The sequence below is a fragment of the Scophthalmus maximus genome, chromosome 6, assembly GCF_022379125.1.
Source record: "Scophthalmus maximus strain ysfricsl-2021 chromosome 6, ASM2237912v1, whole genome shotgun sequence".
NCBI lineage: Eukaryota > Metazoa > Chordata > Actinopteri > Pleuronectiformes > Scophthalmidae > Scophthalmus > Scophthalmus maximus.
The window spans coordinates 697501-718366 of NC_061520.1; the positions used below are offsets into that span (position 1 = coordinate 697501).

General features: G+C 47.8%; 1 protein-coding gene across 6 annotated transcripts in view; it reads right to left on the reverse strand.

The window, feature by feature from the left end:
• Window positions 1–1007: 1007 nt before the first annotated feature.
• arhgef10la (Rho guanine nucleotide exchange factor (GEF) 10-like a) overlaps window positions 1008–20866 on the reverse strand; it is a 78830-nt gene continuing 58971 nt past the window's right edge. For all 6 annotated transcript variants that reach the window (XM_035632190.2, XM_035632191.2, XM_035632189.2 and 3 more), the window contains 6 exons: window positions 17408–17619; window positions 16317–16474; window positions 13281–13423; window positions 9198–9369; window positions 4915–5037; window positions 1008–4165 (listed from right to left, as the gene is read on the reverse strand). In XM_035632190.2, coding sequence (XP_035488083.2) covers window positions 3615–4165; window positions 4915–5037; window positions 9198–9369; window positions 13281–13423; window positions 16317–16474; window positions 17408–17619 — 1359 coding nt within the window. In that variant the 3' untranslated portion in view covers window positions 1008–3614. The remainder of the gene's footprint in view (window positions 4166–4914; window positions 5038–9197; window positions 9370–13280; window positions 13424–16316; window positions 16475–17407; window positions 17620–20866) is intronic.

A 20866-nucleotide genomic window follows, 5' to 3' on the forward strand; every position in this document is an offset into this window, starting at 1 on the left:
TCTTCTCTTCACTTCACTTCTTCTTCTCTTCTCTTCACTTCTCTTCTTCTCTTCTTCTCTTCACTTCACTTCTCTTCTTCTCTTCACTTCTCTTCTTCACTTCACTTCTTCTTCTCTTCTCTTCACTTCTCTTCTTCTCTTCTTCTTCTCTTCTTCTCTTCTTCTTCACTTCTTCTCTTCTCTTCACTTCTCTTCTTCACTTCACTTCTTCTCTTCTCTTCACTTCTCTTCTTCACTTCACTTCACTTCTTCTCTTCTCTTCACTTCTCTTCTTCTTCTCTTCTTCTCTTCACTTCACTTCTCTTCTTCTCTTCTCTTCACTTCTCTTCTTCTCTTCACTTCTCTTCTTCTCTTCACTTCTCTTCTTCACTTCACTTCACTTCTTCTCTTCTCTTCACTTCTCTTCTTCTTCTCTTCTTCTCTTCACTTCTCTTCTTCTCTTCTCTTCACTTCTCTTCTTCTTCTCTTCTTCTCTTCTCTTCTTCTCTTCACTTTTCTTCTTCTCTTCTTCACTTCTTCTCTTCTTCTTCTCGTCTCTTCACTTCTCTTCACTTCACTTCTCTTCTTCTTCTTCTTCTTCTCTTCTCTTCTGACCAACTAGTGGTGAAACCAGGTGTTTCACCTCTGTGGACTGTGGGCGGGGCTTGTTGTAACGAGCAGCGTCTGTATTGGGGCGTAAATACAGCGTGATTGACAGCTGGTCCGTCCAATAGACACACCCCCTGCTGTTTGGAAAAAAAACAACATGGCGCCAATCAAAATGTGAAACTGGAGGCGTCGTCATGTACCAGGCTGCTGCCTGGTGTGTGTGTGTGTGTGTGTGTGTGTGTGTGTGTGTGTGTGTGTGTGTGTGTGTGTGTCTCAACGTGTCACTGGTCTTTGAAAAGCTCATGGACGTGAAGATTAAACGTCTCTGTGGACAAAACCCAACGATTGGATCAAAGACGGGAGATTCAATTAAAATCATCTCCTTCATCCTGATTCTTCTTCATCGACAAACTTCACCCTCGTGTTTACAGACGTTTTATTTCGTTAGACACGTTCACACTCCTTCCGTTAGAGAAACAGGCAAAATGATGTCATGTGATTTCACATGATCCCGTGAGCCTGCGATGGCGTCACGTGTAATACTTTATCTTCAAGGGTTCTGGTTTATTGCTTTACTTTATTAAGGTTTGACGTAGTTTCTGTCAGTTATGATAATAACGTGTGATAGAACTTCTTATGTCATAAAGTACGAATGGTCAAATTTAATCCTGGAAGAGTTTGAGACTTCTGATTCACGTTTTCATAACTGACAGAAACGATAATAACAACGAAACTGTAACAGCAGAGGAAACTAAACCGTCTCTGCTGCTCCACTTTACAAAAGGGAATATAGGTTCTAATTAGTACAGTACATGAGTATCATATTCAGTGTTTGGATAATACCTGCACACGAACGATGAGCAAAAGGAAAAAAGACCAACACACAATTACACTGGAGAATAAACGTCAGCTGTTAGTGGACGAGCCAATGAAACGAGGGCGAATCATCAGACGAGTGTGAATACACACATATATACGTATATATATGTATATATATATATACGTATATATGTGTGTATTTCTGACATGACATTGAGAATTACATGTAGATGACACTCAAGAATCAGCTTATTTTTTTTATCCATTTGACTTATTCATGATGATTCTGGCCGACAGCAGCAGGACGTTTCAGTGTCGAGGAGCCGCAGAAGAAAAGAGAAAATAAAACATCAGTTTTGTTTTCGTCTGTGACGACGAGAGAAGACGAGAATCCGTAGGTAGAGACGATCCACATAGTTCGTATCATCGTGAGGCGTGTGTGTGTGTATCGTCCATCTTTACAGTCAGTGTCTCTAAGACTCAACAAAAATCTTAAATATTAACATTAAAAAGTACCGCCGAGTGCTTCTCATACTGCTGTTGGATCAACACAGTGCATTTACAAATCAATCAACAACTTTCAGGTTAAAAACAGAACGTGACGTTTCTGGAGACATCAGAGATGAAGACGTGATGACGTGCGGTTCGTTTACATCATCACATCCTGATCATTAAATATTAACGTTTAATGCATTAAACTCAAAATATTTACCACGTTATCGCGTTGCTATAACTCTGTTAAATATGACAGATTATTTTCAATACAGACGCCTCCATCTTGTGTTATTATTATTATTATTATTATTATTATTATTATTATAGAGAGAGAACGTGCATGTAAACATCTCTTCTGTCGATTCCCTCAGTCGATCGTTGTTAACGCGACTGCGGCAATTTTTATTTCATCGTTCGTTCAGAGATTTTTCTGCTTCTGATGTGAGTGTGTGTATCTTTCTGATGAATGACAGTAGGGATGGGCGAAATGGCCTCTAAATAATATTGCAATATATTTGTTATATCGCGATACGCAATTTATATCGCAATATTTTTAAATCTCATGAATGCACAATTTAACCCTTTGATGCAGAGAATCACACCAGTATGATTCTAGTCGTGCCTGAAACCTGCGTCTGTATTAAAACATTCTTTAATCCAAATTATCTTCATTAATGGTTTCTATTGGGACAATTTTAAACTTCAAGGCAAGTCTTATGCCGGCGCCTTAACTACATTTTACTTGATAATTTGTAGTCGCGGTATAGTCATTTAATACATGTAATATATTGGAGATACCGCCCACCCCGAGATGACGGGGAATAATTAAACATGTCTGACATGAACATCTCTTATTCACTGAGATGTTTGACTGAAATAAAAGATTTTGACAGTTGTGTGATCGTGAACATCTTCCTCTCGTCGGTTCTTCCTCAACAAAGGTAAAGTTTTATAAGTTCTTGGGATTAATCGAATGTTCTTTTCTGCAGAAATCCATAATTTTTTTTAAACAGCTGCAACAGAACAGTATTTTTTTTTAAAAGCAAGCACAGATTGAATTATGAGACACAATATTCGGTTTGATACATTCACATTGTTCGGGATGGGGGAGGACGTGATGTGCGTTCAGCTCCACACAGATGGGATCAGACGAAAGACGTCCATCGCTCACTCTGCAGAGCACAGCTCGCTCGCACTCACACACACACACACACACACACGCATGCACGCACACACACCCATGCACGCACACCCACACAAGCACGCACACACACACACATGCACACACACGCATGCATGCACGCACACACACACACACACACCCATGCACGCACACACACACACGCGCGCACGCACGCACGCACACACGCACGAGTCCTTCGCATTAAAACAAATGTGGCAGAGCGACGCTGCGACGACGAGGTTAAATTGCGGCGTATCAATCAAGTGGACGAGGGACCACATCAACACAATCACACGGAACTTAACGGCGGCAGCGTCTTTTCGCTGATGATGATGATGATGATGACGCACAATCCTGAACATCCGGAGCTTCTCATTGGCTGGCAGAACTTTTCGTAGGACAGCCTGCCTTAACGTTTCTTACTCCGCGGGGCTAAATACATAAGACGTGGAGCTCTGGAAGGACGGGCAACACCTTCTCGTTATGAATCCAAATCCCTTGTCATCATGGAGCCGGTTGTTCCTCCTCGTCACACCGTCAGCGGCAACTGCCACACCAGGAGATTATTCTCTGAACCCTCCGCGCCGGTCCTCGTACCTGCCGGAGCTCCCTCCTTCAGTCTGCGGAAGCCTTTGCCTCCAGAGATGACGGCTGCGGAGATCACCCGGTCCCTGCGCCCCCCGTCCCGCTCGCAGGGACGACCCCTCACCCACATCTCCGGGTCGTCGCTGAGCTCGTAGATGGACCCGTCCTCCACGCTGTGCTCCAGCGACTCCAGGGAGGAGTCGGACGCCTCGTCGGCCTGCCCCGTCAGCGGCCGCCCGGGTAGTCCCGACGTGGAGCGCAGCTTGTACTGCAGCAGGATGCCCCGTCCTTTGCCCCGCCCCTCCGCCTGGTGGGGGCCGGACTGCTGCAGGGATTCCTGCGACGACGTGTCGCTGCGGTCCTCGCCGCCGCAGGCCGAGTCCGGGCCGTCCCCGACCGAGTCCCTCTTCAGGAGCTCGGGGGACAGGGTGCTGGTGGTGGCCACCAGGAAGTCCACGGGCCCACAGTGGGCGTTCAGAGAGATCATCCCCTTTCCTGTGGAGGACGGAGACGACAGACACAACTGGAGATCTGAGCTGAACATCAACCGTCATCTGTCGTCATCTATTATAGTTTATTAATGTAACGGTGATGATGGAAGTTACATAAACCAGCTTGAAGTAAAGTTTGTTTTACCAGTTAATCGTGGATTAGTAATCAACTACTAAATTAATCACCAACTATTTTGATAATTGATTAATTGGTTTAAGCACGCACGCGCGCACACACACACTATCAATTCATCTGTTGACTTAGGGCGATATGGCCTATAAATAATATTGCGAAATATTTTTGTTATATCGCGATACAAAATATATATCTCAATATTTTTTAATCTCCTCTAAAGCACTTCATAGATGCACAATTGAATGGCTTGATGCAGACAAATTTTCACAGATTTCACACTTGCCATAAGAAACAACAAAAAAAGGGCATTAGGGAGGTTTTTAAATTTCCCTGCAAGTCTAATATGTTTATATATGTGTGTGTGTGTGTGTGTGTGTGTGTGTGTATATACACACACACACACACACAGTATGATTTGTGTGATGGCTGCCTCGTAATATTTGCCCTGATTCCCAGAGCCACAAGAAAAATGTGAAGTGTGACCTCGGTGATGTGCAGAGAGCAGAGTCATTTTCTGTCGTGAAATAAAAAATGAAAACCTCTCAGCCTTTCTGTCGACCTCTGCCCCCCCCCCCCCCCCCCCCCCCACACACACACACACACACTTCGATCCATACCTGTTATTTTGGGAATGCCCTCCAGTTTGGGAACGGGCAGAGTGATGATCAGACCCTGGGCGGTGCCGACCCACAGCAGCCCCTGGCAGATCAGGAGGCTCGTGACCCGCATGCTCCTCTGACCTGCAGCCAGGAGACCACAGACGATGTCGTTATCATATCATCACAACGGAATTATGAAAGGTAGAAGATTACAGAGACTGAAGGTTGACGTGTAGAACGGACGCTTCAGTCGCAGCATGAGGAGAAATATATATTTTTTATTGTTAGTTATCCCAGTTGTGCTCTGGGTGAAGTTTAAGCTCTGTGATCAATCTGTATTTGACAAGCTCACACATGCACAGACACCAGGGCTCCGGGTTATATGAGATTATGAAAAATTGGATTTGTCGACTTGCCACTGACCCAGTTGAAAGAACGATTATCATAAAGGCACATAGTGAAAAAAAACAAAAAAAACTGTGAGCTTGGTATTTTACACTAACTGTGTTTCTGATCTGAAGTATTGAGTTGCACGGTTTTCACCTCCACACACACACACACACACACACACACACACACACACACACACGTTAAATACTTGACATCACAGAGAAACTTTAAACCTCTGGTACCTGCTGATATGAACGAACGTGCAGATATAAATAGTATTGGACTGTTGGTCCTGCTCATATCAGAGGAGACGTACAGTCTCATGTTTCTGTTTTCACAACAAAAGAACAGTTACATTATTCATCCTTTGTTTCAATCAACAAAAGCAGTGAATGTATTTCTGTCCCTCCGCTCTCTGATCTCGTCGTGGCCCAGTTATCTCCATAATATCCATGGAAACCATAATTGAATTACAACAACTCTCGTGTGTTGCCGACCAAAGGAACGTGCTCATTTACACGTGTCGCTGCGGTGACATGTTTTGTTCCGTGTCATGCTCAGATTATGATGTCATCAGTTCCTTCACGTCACCGTGCGGAGAGAGGAAGTGGGAGGAGCCGACGCCTGGAGGTGGCGCAGGGTCACAGGAGTCAGATAGAAAACCTGTATCTGTAAAGTGTCTGCCACCTGCTCACGTCGCCCCAGAGCCTGTTTGTTCTCGGGTTAGAGAGTCAGAGAGAGAAGCTGCTCACCAACACACAAGTCTGCGATAAAGTCTCAGGATGTTGCTCGTCGGGCGTCGTCTTTAAGAACAGTGATAAAGACAGATAATGAGAAAGACACTTGAGATTAAGGAGGTGAAGTTTAACCTCGAGCGATCCAGAACCTCCTCACACAGGCTCCTCACACACGCTCCTCACACACGCTCCTCACACACACTGCTCACACACACTGCTCACACACACTGCTCACACACACTCCTCACACACGCTCCTCACACACGCTCCTCACACACGCTCCTCACACACACTGCTCACACACACACTCCTCACACACGCTCCTCACACACACTCCTCACACACTCCTCACACACGCTCCTCACACACACTCCTCACACACACACACACACACACACACACACACACTCCTCACACACGCTCCTCTAGCACACACACACACACACTCCTCACACACTGCTCACACACACACACACACACGCTCCTCACACACGCTCCTCACACACGCTCCTCACACACTCCTCACACACACTCCTCACACACTCCTCACACACACTCCTCACACACTCCTCACACACACATACACACACACACACACACTCCTCACACACGCTCCTCACGCACACTCCTCACACACTGCTCACACACACACACACACACACACGCTCTCCTCACACACACTCCTCACACACGCTCCTCACAAACACTCTCCACACGCTCCTCACACACGCTCCTCACACACGCTCCTCACACACGCTCCTCACACACACACACACACACACACACACACACACACCCTCCTCACACACACTCCTCACACACGCTCCTCACGCACGCTCCTCACACACACTCCTCACACACACACACACACACACACTCCTCACACACGCTCCTCACACACGCTCCTCACACACGCTCCTCACACACGCTCCTCACACACACTTCTCACACACGCTCCTCACACACGCTCCTCACACACACTCCTCACACACACTCCTCACACACTGCTCACACACTGCTCACACACTGCTCACACACTCCTCACACACGCTCCTCACACACGCTCCTCACACACGCTCCTGACACACGCTCCTCACACACGCTCCTCACACACGCTCCTGACACACGCTCCTCACACACGCTCCTCACACACGCTCCTCACACACGCTCCTCACACACGCTCCTCACACACACTGCTCACACACACTGCTCACACACGCTCCTCACACACGCTGCTCACACACACTCCTCACACACTGCTCACACACACTCCTCACACACGCTCCTCACACACACTGCTCACACACACTGCTCACACACACTGCTCACACACGCTCCTCACACACGCTGCTCACACACACTCCTCACACACTGCTCACACACACACTCCTCACACACACTCCTCACACACGCTCCTCACACACGCTCCTCACCACACTCCTCACACACGCTCCTCACACACGCTCCTCACACACGCTCCTCACACACACTCCTCACACACGCTCCTCACACACGCTCCTCACACACGCTCCTCACACACGCTCCTCACACACGCTCCTCACACACACTCCTCACACACGCTCCTCACACACGCTCCTCACACACGCTCCTCACACACACTCCTCACACACGCTCCTCACACACACTCCTCACACACACTCCTCACAGACGCTCCTCACACACACTGCTCACACACACTCCTCACACACTGCTCACACACACACTCCTCACACACACTGCTCACACACACACTCCTCACACACACTGCTCACACACACACTCCTCACACACACTGCTCACACACACACTCCTCACACACACTGCTCACACACGCTCCTCACACACGCTCCTCACACACGCTCCTCACACACACTGCTAACACACACTCCTCACAGACGCTCCTCACACACACTGCTCACACACACTCCTCACACACTGCTCACACACACACTCCTCACACACACTGCTCACACACACACTCCTCACACACATTCCTAACACACACTCCTCACACACACTCCGGAGTCTGTGTTTGCCTAAAAAAGCAGAAGACGTCTCTGAAGATAAATGTTCCTGTGTGACGTGTCACTGCGGACTTTATTCTGGAATATTATTTTCCCGCCCTGAGGACAGAACTATTAAAGGCATTAGTAGAGAAGAGATCAGCACTTTCCTCTCTTGTTTACCGCAGCTGGAATATTCCCTGTCGAGTATAAATCACATTAGGGGGATTAGGGGGTATATCATTACTGCACGTCCTCGCATGAGTCAAGGAGAAAACCTGGGGAGCAAGAGAGAAACTATCATCAGTGTCTGCGGTCGTAGAGAATCAGGGGGAAGCTCAACAAACACGAGCTCAGTCAGAGATCTTCTTCCTCTCCTGGACCCTGAGGACGCTTCTTTTCTTTTGACCTTGTAGCGTCCCTCAGGGTCTCGAGCCCCCGAGCCCCGAGCCTGGAGACGTCGCCCGCCCTCAAGTCTGCTGCATATTTCAAGGGGAAGCTCTAGCGCCGGATGAAAACGACCTCTGCATCACCAGAGAGGACGTTAGAGTCTCGTCTTCACTTTCATCCACAGTGTGTGAAACACACGCTGGCTTTATTCGTGGAGCAGCGTTTAGCTCGGCTCCCAATACATCGTCTGCACCTCGAGTCACGTGTACTGGACCGTTATCATCACTAGATTGTTTTAGGTTTGATTCATTACTATGATATTTATTGATCATGGTTCATTCTTAAAGCCCCACACCAGCTGAGAAACGTTTCATCCACCGTGAAGGAGGAACCACAGGAAGTAATGGACGACCTGCTGTAAACCGAGCGGACGGCGAGTGTGTTTAAAAAGCAGAGCGGGTGATGAGACGGAGAAAAGTGGGACAGAGAGAAAGAAAAATAATATTAACTGAAAGGCGAGAGGAGTGGGGAGGTGCACGCTGGGAAAATGAGGTAAAACGAGGAGGATTTCACAGACGCGTGAACATTTAGAGAAAGACAAGTGTTTCCATGGCTACGGCTGCTCGCTCACTGCTCCTCAATGTCGTTATTTCTCTTTTATAAATCCCCCTGGCTCACCTCCCTGGAGACCGAGACCCAGAGGAACTGGTCCAGAGAGGAGACGAGCAGACGACAAGACGAGAATGAAGAGGACGGAGGACAGTGACGAAGAGGAGCGTACCCGTGTTCAGCAACGTCGAGCGCGTGGAGATGTTGATTTCCTGCAGCAGCTCCAGAGTTTCCGTGTGAAAGAGACGAATGGACGAACCCTCGGAAAACGCCATCCACACGCCTCCGCCGGCGCACGCCATGTGAGCCACGCTGACCATCGGGTCCGGGTGGACTTCAAACTTCTGCAACGACAAGAACAAACACTTGTGGAATCTCATTCTGGGATTTTTCTGGGGGACTTTGATGCGAGGAGTTTAGCGAGACGGCGGCCATTTTGCCCATCTCCATTAATAATCATATATAAAAACACTTCACAGACAGAACGAGTAAGAACAGAAGACACGACCGTGTCGACTGTCTCGTGCTTCCTCACAGGAAACTGCTTATTTCATTCAAAGGTTTACTGTTCAGATAAGGTCATAATTACATCGTGACGTGATGAGGTCATCAGACGTTCCTGCTGAATCTCATGTTCATGTGTTCTTCTTTACCTGAACTGTGGCTCCTGATTTTTTATATTTCACATGTTTTTGCACCACTTCTATCTTTTTCAGAGCACAAAGGAAGAAGAGAGTTTTTAATGAGCAGCTTGAAATAAATAAATTCAATGAGTCTTATCACAGCGACACACGTGGCCCCGCGGTCCGAGGGGGGGGGGCATCATATCACTGTCGTGCACGAGGCGACTGGGCCATTCGTCGACGAGAGGAAGTGGGTGCAGAGGAGATGCGGCCGGCGGACGGGGATTAGCACCTGAGCGAGCGAGCAGCGCCTCCTCCCAGCGGCTCCACATCGGGAGCGAAGCTTTGATGTGTTGTCTCTGTTAATTGACTCCTCAGCAGCGAGAGCATGTGCAACATCACTCTTCACTTCTCAAGTGCAGCCGCTCACGAAAATAGGTTCATTATGAAAAAGGGCCAATTTCACTGCGATTCAAATGAGTTGACAGGAATGTGAAGAACGTCACATCCTGCCAGCCACTGACACGACAGCCACCGACACGACAGCCACTGACACTACAGCCACCGACACGCCAGCCACCGACACGACAGCCACCGACACTACAGCCACCGACACGACAGCCACCGACACGACAGCCACCGACACGACAGCCACTGACACGACAGCCACTGACACTACAGCCACCGACACGCCAGCCACCGACACGACAGCCACTGACACTACAGCCACCGACACGCCAGCCACCGACACGACAGCCACTGACACTACAGCCACTGACACTACAGCCACTGACACGACAGCCACTGACACGACAGCCACTGACACGACAGCCACTGACACTACAGCCACTGACACTACAGCCACTGACACGACAGCCACTGACACGACAGCCACTGACACTACAGCCACCGACACGACAGCCACCGACACGCCAGCCACTGACACGACAGCCACTGACACTACAGCCACTGACACTACAGCCACCGACACGACAGCCACCGACACGACAGCCACCGACACGCCAGCCACCGACACGCCAGCCACCGACACGACAGCCACCGACACTACAGCCACTGACACTACAGCCACTGACACTACAGCCACTGACACGACAGCCACTGACACTACAGCCACTGACACTACAGCCACCGACACGACAGCCACTGACACGACAGCCACCGACACTACAGCCACTGACACTACAGCCACTGACACGACAGCCACTGACACGACCAGTAGACAGCAGCTTTCCCTTCATTGTGACTCGGAGGTGCAAAACTCCGAGTTTTGTGATAAGAAAAGTCCAATGGTGCGTTCACACCGGACGCGACACTATTACATACAAAGTCGATGCAAAGACGCGACTGGACGTGGATTGCTCAGCAGTCCTGTCTGAATGTTTTTCCTTCAACAGTTCATGTTTACGTGTCTTTGTTCAGATGAGGTTTGTCGGAGGAATTGAACAAATATAGAAATAAAATATATCAAATATTCGCTCAAATGATGCAAATAAGCATCTAAGCGTTTGTTTGTCCGGTGTGAACGCAGCATAAAAGTCAAAACTGTCAAAAGTATCATTTCAAGCTTCGTGAGCTTGTTGCGAAATATCAGCATTTTTCAGACGATGTAACAGACGATATGTCCCGTCTGACGTACGACTGTTTCCTCACAGTCACTGTATTACTGAGCTTTTATCTGCTTCATACTTTGCCTCTCCACACATAAAGTGGGATGATCCTTGTGTTTCCCATGAAAAGGTCACATAGAAACAACTCTGAGTCGTTACAGAGATCTGTGGCAGTAAGCGGCGCAGGGATCGGTGCTGCAGCGTCCTGCAGAGTCACGGATAAATGATTCAAAAGTGCAGCAAATCTGACAAAAGGCCGAACGTCGCAGGGGAAACAATGAAGGGGAAGGGGAAGAGAATCCGTGACCCGGCAGCCGAGCCGCTTCTCCACATCCCGGACACGCACCGGCGCCCCGGAGCAGTCGGTCCTCACGAGTCCACATTAGTGAGGAAGACAAGGTTAGCGAAGAAGTAACCAGCGCCGACCCGATAGGCTCAGCGGGAGACACAGTGAACCAGACCGGAGCCGGCGCTGCAGCCCGGCCGCTCAGCTGATTAGGCTCCGGTCTCTGGGGGAAACGGTGGCAGGAGAAGAGCTGGAGGAATAAAAGGAGACATCCTGAGCTCAGCTCTCGCTCCTGATTGGTCCTGAGGAAGAATCAATAATCTATCTGATCGTCCAAATCTGCTGCTTCTTCTTCTTTTGAGAGGAAATGTAAAAACCATAACACCTTTGTATTTTACATAATTACAGATCTGGACATGTTGTACATCTGTTTTACATCTGATGATTTTATATATATTTTTTAAAACCGAGCAAAATATCTATTCTTCCAAACGGAGTGGTTAAATTAAGGTTACATATTTGCCCGTTGGTTTTCCATCTCGTCAGCGTTTGAAGAGGAACATTGTTTTTATTTTTAGTGTTGTAGTTTGTTGATATCAAAATTCAGCTTCATACTTTTTATGTCACCAACTTGTATGTGTCAATGAGGTCTGAAGACGCAACAACACGCTCACACCAGGGAGACATTATTAAATGGTAATGGTTTTCAGTTCATCGTCTGAACACCACATTAACACATTACCCAGAAGGCTTTGTCTTCTGTCGTTCATTATCGTTATCACCCCCCCGTACGACTGTAATGACACGGTGCAGACGAACACCTCGGAGAACAACGACGACGCAAAGAAATGGAAACAACACCCAGGACGATTTCCTGGAGATTATGGTGCAGATTCCTGCCCCATAACTCATAACTCATAACTCACAACTCATAACTCAGAGCTCAGAGCTGCGGCACAATGAAGCTCATTTGTGTGTGTGAAAGCCGCGACACACATCGAGTGAGTGCGACGGGTTCAACTCGTGTCCGTGCTGCAGCTCCAGGCAGTAAATCTTGATGACATCACAGATTAGGAAGCCGCCTCTCTGAGGCTCGCTGCATAAATCTTGTCAAAAAATGAAAAGGAGACGACATTTTCCTCAAAGCTGCGAAAAAACAACAACAACCACTAAACAAAAATAATAAAAAATACACCTTGTCGAGCAGTTTCACTTATGAACTCATCCATTCAGGTTTCACAACAGAGCACAACGATATTTATCAGCAGAGTCGACTCAAACATATGTGAACATCATAATCCTTGTTTGGGCTTTTTGGGCATATATATATATATATATATATATATATATACGGGCCTCAGGAGAAGGATGCTCACAGGAAACCATACAGCATTATTCATGCTAAATCAAAATAATTAAATTTATTTAAAATTGCCTTTTTTAATTTTCATTAGACAAATGAGAATTTCAAGAGAATCCAATTTCATAACAATGATAATAATAGAATCATTATTTCTAACATTGCAGATTTGACCGAACCTAAGCTCGTCTATCTGGGCGTCTCCACATCAGGTGAGACAATTCTCCCTTCACTTTTGAGTTTTGTTCGTTGCTTCGACGAGGAATATCCTCATGAATAAGGCACAATCCTAAAAGTGGGACAGTGGGAAGGTTGTGATAAAGGTTTGCTATTGAAAGGCGCAGTGACGGTGACGTACCTGCGTGTTGAGGCTGGAGATGTGCGTGGCGGTGACGGCGTTCCCGCAGCTCGCCCACACCGAGTCGTCCAGCACCAACAGCGTCCGGACGGGTTCTGATCCCAGGTTCACACTCCTGCAGGAGGCCGGTTCCCAGAGATCGTCTGAGAGGATCAGAACAAAGACACGAGTCAGACTCTTTCTCTTCCATCTGAACACCGTTAAATCCACTTCTCTCGCACCTCGTGTTTATTCTACAGACGTTGTGAAGCAGTTCCACAGCGGAGCTCGTTTTCGCTTTAATTAAACCGACGTGTGAGAGAAGGTGAACTCCAGAGCGGCGCCGCGTTCACCTCCCACATGCTAATAAACTTTAATCCACTTTCCAACTTCTCTCTCTCTTTTTGCTTTTTCATCCTTGTGAGAACGGAACGGAAGCTTTTTAATCACAAATGCACGTTGCAGCTTCCACAGAAGAAACATCACCAAGTGAATTACACACGCGTTTTCCTTCGCGATGCGTTAATCAAGTCAAAATGACAGACGGGAGTTCATCCAGCCATTTAATTAACATTTGGAGTTGTTTATTCTTCCGTTCGGAGCAGAGCAGCTTCACAATGGCTCCCGACTCCCACAGGTTAATTGCCTGGCGTGTTGTAAAGGTCATTGTTACGCCTTTTTCAAAAAGTCCCTCCGGTGCCTTTGCACCGTGTCGAGGCTTCTCGCTCCGTGACGCTGCTCAGAATCAAAGTTTCTGCCTCCATCTTGTAGAATATTTTCATTTTTGAAATGTGACATAACGTCCGACGTGCATCTCGGTGAGAGAAGCTCTCAATTCCAGGTTTGGCATTTCCTGTCTGGTGCATATATCAGATGTGTTTGAATCCACCAACGTTCCCCGGCCCCCTCCGGAGCTTTTCTCCTGTCCCGTTTTCTTCACATACAAAAGCCTGAACGGTGATGTTTAATCGGCGTGCAGCAGCTTGGTGTAATTAATCATCCTTTCTGCTCGGGAGGAGAAAGGAACACAGGAGGAAGGAGGCGGGCGCGTCGATACACTGGGCCAGGTAGAACGGGGCTGGTGACTGGAGTGTTGAGGCCTGATGGTCTCGTACAGCGTCTGAGAAAACATGGCTACACACGACAAGCCGGACGCCACACGACCTCACATGACACACCAGCCGCCACGTGGCCAGACGTTGTTCTCTACTTACACTGTGAAGGAAACAGTGATGTAGGTTCAGTCCATAATTAACATAATGACACAGATACTCTCAATCTGATAATAAGCTGATGTGAATAATTCATGTTCAATTCATGTTCGAGTAGAGACGAGACATTTAACTGGACACGGAGCTTCTGGTGGTCCAACATGGAATATTGTAAAAATATGTTTCTTTAAAACAAAAACTAAGAACTGCTGTTTAAAATCTTAAACATAGATATGACCTGATGTTAATATTTGAATGTGGTGGAAACGCTAAGACATCTGTTTATTGTTCATGGGACCACATCACGGGACCACATCACGGGACCACGTCATGTGATGTGACCACGTCACAGGACCACGTCATGTGATGTGACCACGTCATGGGACCACATCATGTGACCACGTCATGTGATGTGACCACGTCATGGGACCACATCATGTGATGTGACCACGTCATAGGACCACGTCATGTGATGTGACCACATCATGGGACCACGTCATGTGATGTGACCACGTCATGTGATGTGACCACATCACGGGACCACGTCATGTGATGTGACCACGTCATAGGACCACGTCATGTGATGTGACCACATCACGGGACCATGTCATGTGATGTGACCACGTCATAGGACCACGTCATGTGATGTGACCACGTCATAGGACCACGTCATGTGATGTGACCACATCATGGGACCACGTCATGTGATGTGACCACGTCATGTGATGTGACCACATCATGGGACCACGTCATGTGATGTGACCACGTCATGTGATGTGACCACGTCATCGGACCACGTCATGTGATGTGACCACGTCATAGGACCACGTCATGTGATGTGACCACATCACGGGACCACGTCATGTGATGTGACCACGTCATGGGACCACGTCATGTGACCACATCACGGGACCACGTCATGTGATGTGACCACATCACGGGACCACGTCATGTGACCACATCATGTGACCACTTCACAGGACCAAGTCACGGGACCACGTCATGTGATGTGACCACGTCATGTGACCACGTCATGTGATGTGACAACGTCATGGGACCACGTCATGTGACCGCGTCATGGGACCACGCTTTGGCCTGATTTTCTGTTTAATCTAAAATGATATGAAAATGTCAAATAATTGTAATTTCTCCAGCAATGATCAATATGACATTTAGTTTCTCATTATTTTGACAAATTTAAATTCTTGAAGACGTTCCCTTCTTGTATTACCTTTAAACAACGATTTCAAAAGCAAATATTTTCAAAAGCAACAATTTCAAACTCTGAGATAAAAACAATAAACAAAACTATTAATATATTTACTCTTTGATATTATAACTCTCTCGTGTGGGTTTTTTTTTCTGCCCTGGAAGTAAATCAACTCTATTTTTCATTTTCCAAATCTTTGTCTATATTGTTCAACTCTCCAGTAAGACTTATGTTTTTAAAATGTTATTTTAAGTTATATATATATATAAAGGATAAAAACATTTAGAAAACTCTTGTGGCCATGAGGGTAGTTATACAAATACAGTTTATCACGTACCATGTCAATCACTTTCTCTTTTTAAAATACAAAAATATAAAAAATATTTAAAAATAATAAGTCTCTTATTTTTGAAATTGTATTTGTCTGTAGTCACTGTTACGTGTGCTGCTGCCTGTCTCTGCCAGGACACTCTGGACAAGAAGTTTTTTTTATTTTACTCCTGGTTAAATAAAGGTTATAATAATAAAACAATTCACTCAATTACAATAGGTCACACACATCATAACTTTCCCCACTCTGTGAGTAGCGACGCCCACAGTCGACAGGAAACTGAAGACAACGCGTGAACATCTCACCGCTGTTCCTCCTCTCGTAGAACCTCAAGGTGCCGTTCCTCAGGCCCGCGAACAGGAAGCTGGACGAGTGCTTCAGGCACAGCACCGGGCAGCCGTCGGGGTCCGGGAGCGTCTGCAGACACTGTGCTGCCGTGTCCACGCTGCCGTACACCAGGACGCTACAGAGAACAAGAGGCAGACATGATGAACGAGCGTCATCCCAGATGACAGAGAGGCTCGTTTTCACCGGGTTTGATTTAACAGTTCACTTTGTGGCGCGGCGGCGTGTGTGTGTTAGTGTGGGTGTGTGTGTGTGTTTGTGTGTGTGTTAGTGTGGGTGTGTGTGTGTGTTTGTGGGTGTGTTAGTGTGGGTGTGTGTGTGTGTTTGTGTGTTAGTGTGGGTGAGTGTGAGTGTGTGTGTGTGTGTGTGTGTGTTTGTGTGGGTGTGTGTGTGTGTGTGTGTGTGTGTGAGTGTGTGAGTGTGAGTGTGTGTGTGTGTGTGTGTGTGTGTGTGTGTGTGTGCAGCCACTCTGTCTTCTTCGTGTTTGAAATCCCATCTGGACGCGGCGGCGTCTCGTCATGTTCTTCAGAATGACAAATGTAACATTGCTGTTTTTGTTTCTCTCTCTCTCGCCCGAGAAGAAGAAGAAAATGTCCAGGAGAAGTGGAGATGACAGTTTTTTCTGACTGTGCTGAAAAATACTGAAATGCATTCATGATTTTCTTTCTTTTCCCAGGACACGAGTGGAGGAGAGCGAGCGAGTCAGCGGAAAACAAACTGCTGACATGTGATGTAGCTTCTTAAACAAATGACTGTAAATTAAAATTACAGAAAAGTGGAAAAGTATTGGATAAATCTGAAGAACATAAAGTATTTATTACAGTCGGGGTCAGAGGCTTTTTATGAACCGATCTGAGCAGCAGCAGCTGTAATATTATTGAATCTGTGTACCAGCTGATTTCCTGCTTTGATGAGATATTGACATGTAAATCCATACAGCTGGAAATCAAAGGATAATATGATAGAAGAAATGATGTTCTCATCATGTTCTCATGTGGACATTTGTGCTCATTTCATATGAACAGGAATCTTTCTGTGACGCGTGTCTCACCGGCCGTCGTCTAGTCCGACACAGATGTTGGCTCCGACCCCTGAGGCCTTGTGGACTCCGGCCTCCGGCTCCTCGGCCGGAGAAGGTTCAGGGACGTACACCAGGCAGCGGACGGCGGAGCCGAGCTGCAGGCTCTTCACCGGCCGAGGCGTCGGCCTGTTGAGGGAGAATATCTCGATCTGCCCCTGAGAAGCTTCTGCTCCACCGGCCACCTGCCGGGAGAGAAGAAGGAGGTCTGGTTATAAAAGACGATGATCCACTGGACTGACAGTACAGACGGTACAGACGAGTGCAGACGAGTGCAGATGGTACAGACGAGTACAGACAAGTGCAGACGAGTGCAGATGGTACAGACGAGTACAGATGAGTGCAGACGAGTACAGATGGTACAGACGAGTGCAGACAGTACAGATGGTACAGACGAGAGCAGACGAGTACAGACGATACAGACGAGTGCAGACGAGTACAGACGATACAGACGGTACGAGTGCAGACGAGTACAGACGAGTGCAGACGAGTGCAGATGGTACAGACGAGTACAGACGAGTGCAGACGAGTACAGACGAGTGCAGATGGTACAGACGAGTACAGATGAGTGCAGACGAGTACAGACGGGTACAAACGAGTGCAGATGGTACAGACGAGTACAGACGAGTGCAGACGAGTACAGACGAGTGCAGATGGTACAGACGAGTACAGATGAGTGCAGACGAGTACAGACGGGTACAAACGAGTGCAGATGGTACAGATGGTACAGACGAGTGCAGACGAGTACAGACGAGTGCAGACGAGTACAGACGAGTACAGACGGTACAGACGAGTACAGACGGGTACAAAGGAGTGCAGATGGTACAGACGAGTACAGATGGTACAGACGAGTACAGACGAGCGCAGACAGTACAGACGGTACAGATGAGTACAGACGAGTGCAGACAGTACAGACGGTACAGACGAGTGCAGACGAGTACAGACGATACAGACGGTACGAGTGCAGACGAGTACAGACGAGTACAGACGAGTGCAGACGAGTGCAGATGGTACAGACGAGTACAGACGAGTGCAGACGAGTACAGACGAGTGCAGATGGTACAGATGAGTACAGACGAGTGCAGACGAGTACAGACGAGTGCAGATGGTACAGACGGGTGCAGACGAGTGCAGACGGTACAGACGAGTGCAGATGGTACAGACGAGTACAGACGAGTGCAGACGAGTACAGACGGGTGCAGATGGTACAGACGGGTGCAGACGAGTGCAGACGGTACAGACGAGTGCAGACGAGTGCAGACGGTACAGACGAGTACAGACGAGTGCAGATGGTACAGATGAGTACAGACGAGTGCAGACGAGTGCAGACGGTACAGACGAGTGCAGACAATACAGACGGTACAGACGAGTACAGACATGTACAGACGGTACAGACGAGTACAGATTTGGTTTGTTAGCTCACATTAGCTCAGAGATGAAATGGTTTGGTCAAAATCTGGCAGTTCAAATTATTGCTTGATAGTCGATCATTCATCTAAATTAATAATTGAATATTCAGATCGATCAGGCAGAACTGACGTCTGTCTTTTTGATGAGAGCACAAGTTTCTTTAAAACACCTCCCAAACGAACAAGAGAGGAACCTTTATCTCAACTGGTCGACCAATCACAGCGAGCGTCCCGAGGTGACTCACGCCCACGGGCCTCCACACCGACCTGATTTGTATCGACCTTTGTGTTGGGCCTGTCGATGTCGATGCAGGAGGCCTCCGCGATCGCTCAGGCCAATTCCAATCAACGTCCCCAAACAATTAAACTGTCGCGGTGGGTTTTTCAATATGATCTCATTCGGGGGGACGAGAGTCCTTCTTTGGGAAAAGACATCCGGCTCCTCGACGCTCGACAGCCGAGATTTATTCTCCGTACGAATCCCATCGTGTGAATGTGACACGAGCTAAATATAGTCTTTAGCTCTTCTCCGCCGCGCTCGCCCTTATTTGCATGCAATCATTTGTTTGATTTGTATCAGCGTGCCGGATCTGGACAGCAGCGATGCTGTGGGCGCTCGCTCGGGAACGAGCCGGGACAAATAACGGTCCGTTGCTCACGCGGAGGAGATGGAAGATAGGGACGACTTATCTCACAGCGAGGAGGAGGAGGAGGAAATAAATATATAACATCTAAATGGTTTCCAGTGACTCTGTGAAACCAGAGCCAGACTCCTCCCCCATGACTCCACACACCATCAACACTCATCATCCCACACATCCAGAGCAGATTCAGCCTCCTGACAAAGTCATCACGAATGATTTTGGGGGAACACATTTCTGGACTTGTGCCCTGGAAAGATTCCTCCTCTCGCCCGGAGACAAGCACAAACTTCCTGGACAGAAAACGCTCTGCCAGCGTGAGGAATCCTGGGAGAAGCCTCGCTGGGCCACATTGTGAACCACGGATCACCAGATTGTTGATGATGTCACGGATGTAAAAGACTGGGGGGGAAACATAGAGGGCAGAAGCTAAAGGAGACTTTATGTAAAAAACATAAGAGGTGGGATGTCGGGAGAAGGGGGGCGAGGATGGAGACGCCGTGTTATCAGCCTGATTAGACACGATGTCATTACTGTGATCAAAGCGCTCACACGTCCCCACAGCCCACCTCCCTCTAACGTGATTAGTGTCATCTGTATTTGACGAGCCAGCCAGGGAGGTAGAACCAGCCGGGGGCGGGAACGCTCAGCCGCACATTATACCTACTACATCTGCACAACTTCATTATTCTGGTTTTGTTTTTATAAGATTCTACTTTTCTTTCTAGTCTGGTGACACGTTGTGCTGAGCAGGATGTAACATTCCCCCTGACGTGTTCAGTTCTCAAGGAACTTTTTACTGTTTGCAAACTTCTGCACAGGCAGAAGTAAAAGGCTGCTGAGGATATTCCACTGGACCTGGCTTCCCTCCAGTCAAAATGTTTCTTGGTAACGACTCATCTGCTAGTTTATTGTCTTCAAGACGTGAAACTCTTTATATGAGGATTTTATGAAACGTCAACGGAGCGAGCAAGCGAATGGGAGACCGGACGGAGCCGTTCAGAAAGTGGGCGGGGTCACTGTCGAGCTCTCTATCGTGTTGGAGGACCGAGGTCACGGGGTTGAGGTCGTCTGTAATGGTAGAGTTTGACCTTTGCCCTGTCGAACACTGATATCACAAAGCCCTAACTGCCACGTTCCCTTCTCCTTCCTCTTCTGTAGAATCACCACAAAAGCAATTAGGAGCACGACCCCGGGCGGAGTTCTGTGTTGGAGGAGCTACACGTGATTTAGACGCCTCTCAGGTCAGAGTGGGATTACCTGATAAATTGCCCACCTTCTGCAGAAAGGAGCGGGAGCAGGAGCCGAGGCGTGAAGATTAATGGCAGATTCTCGGCATCATTTCTTTTTTCTCTGAATTTCCTCCCCTTCCCCCTGGAGCC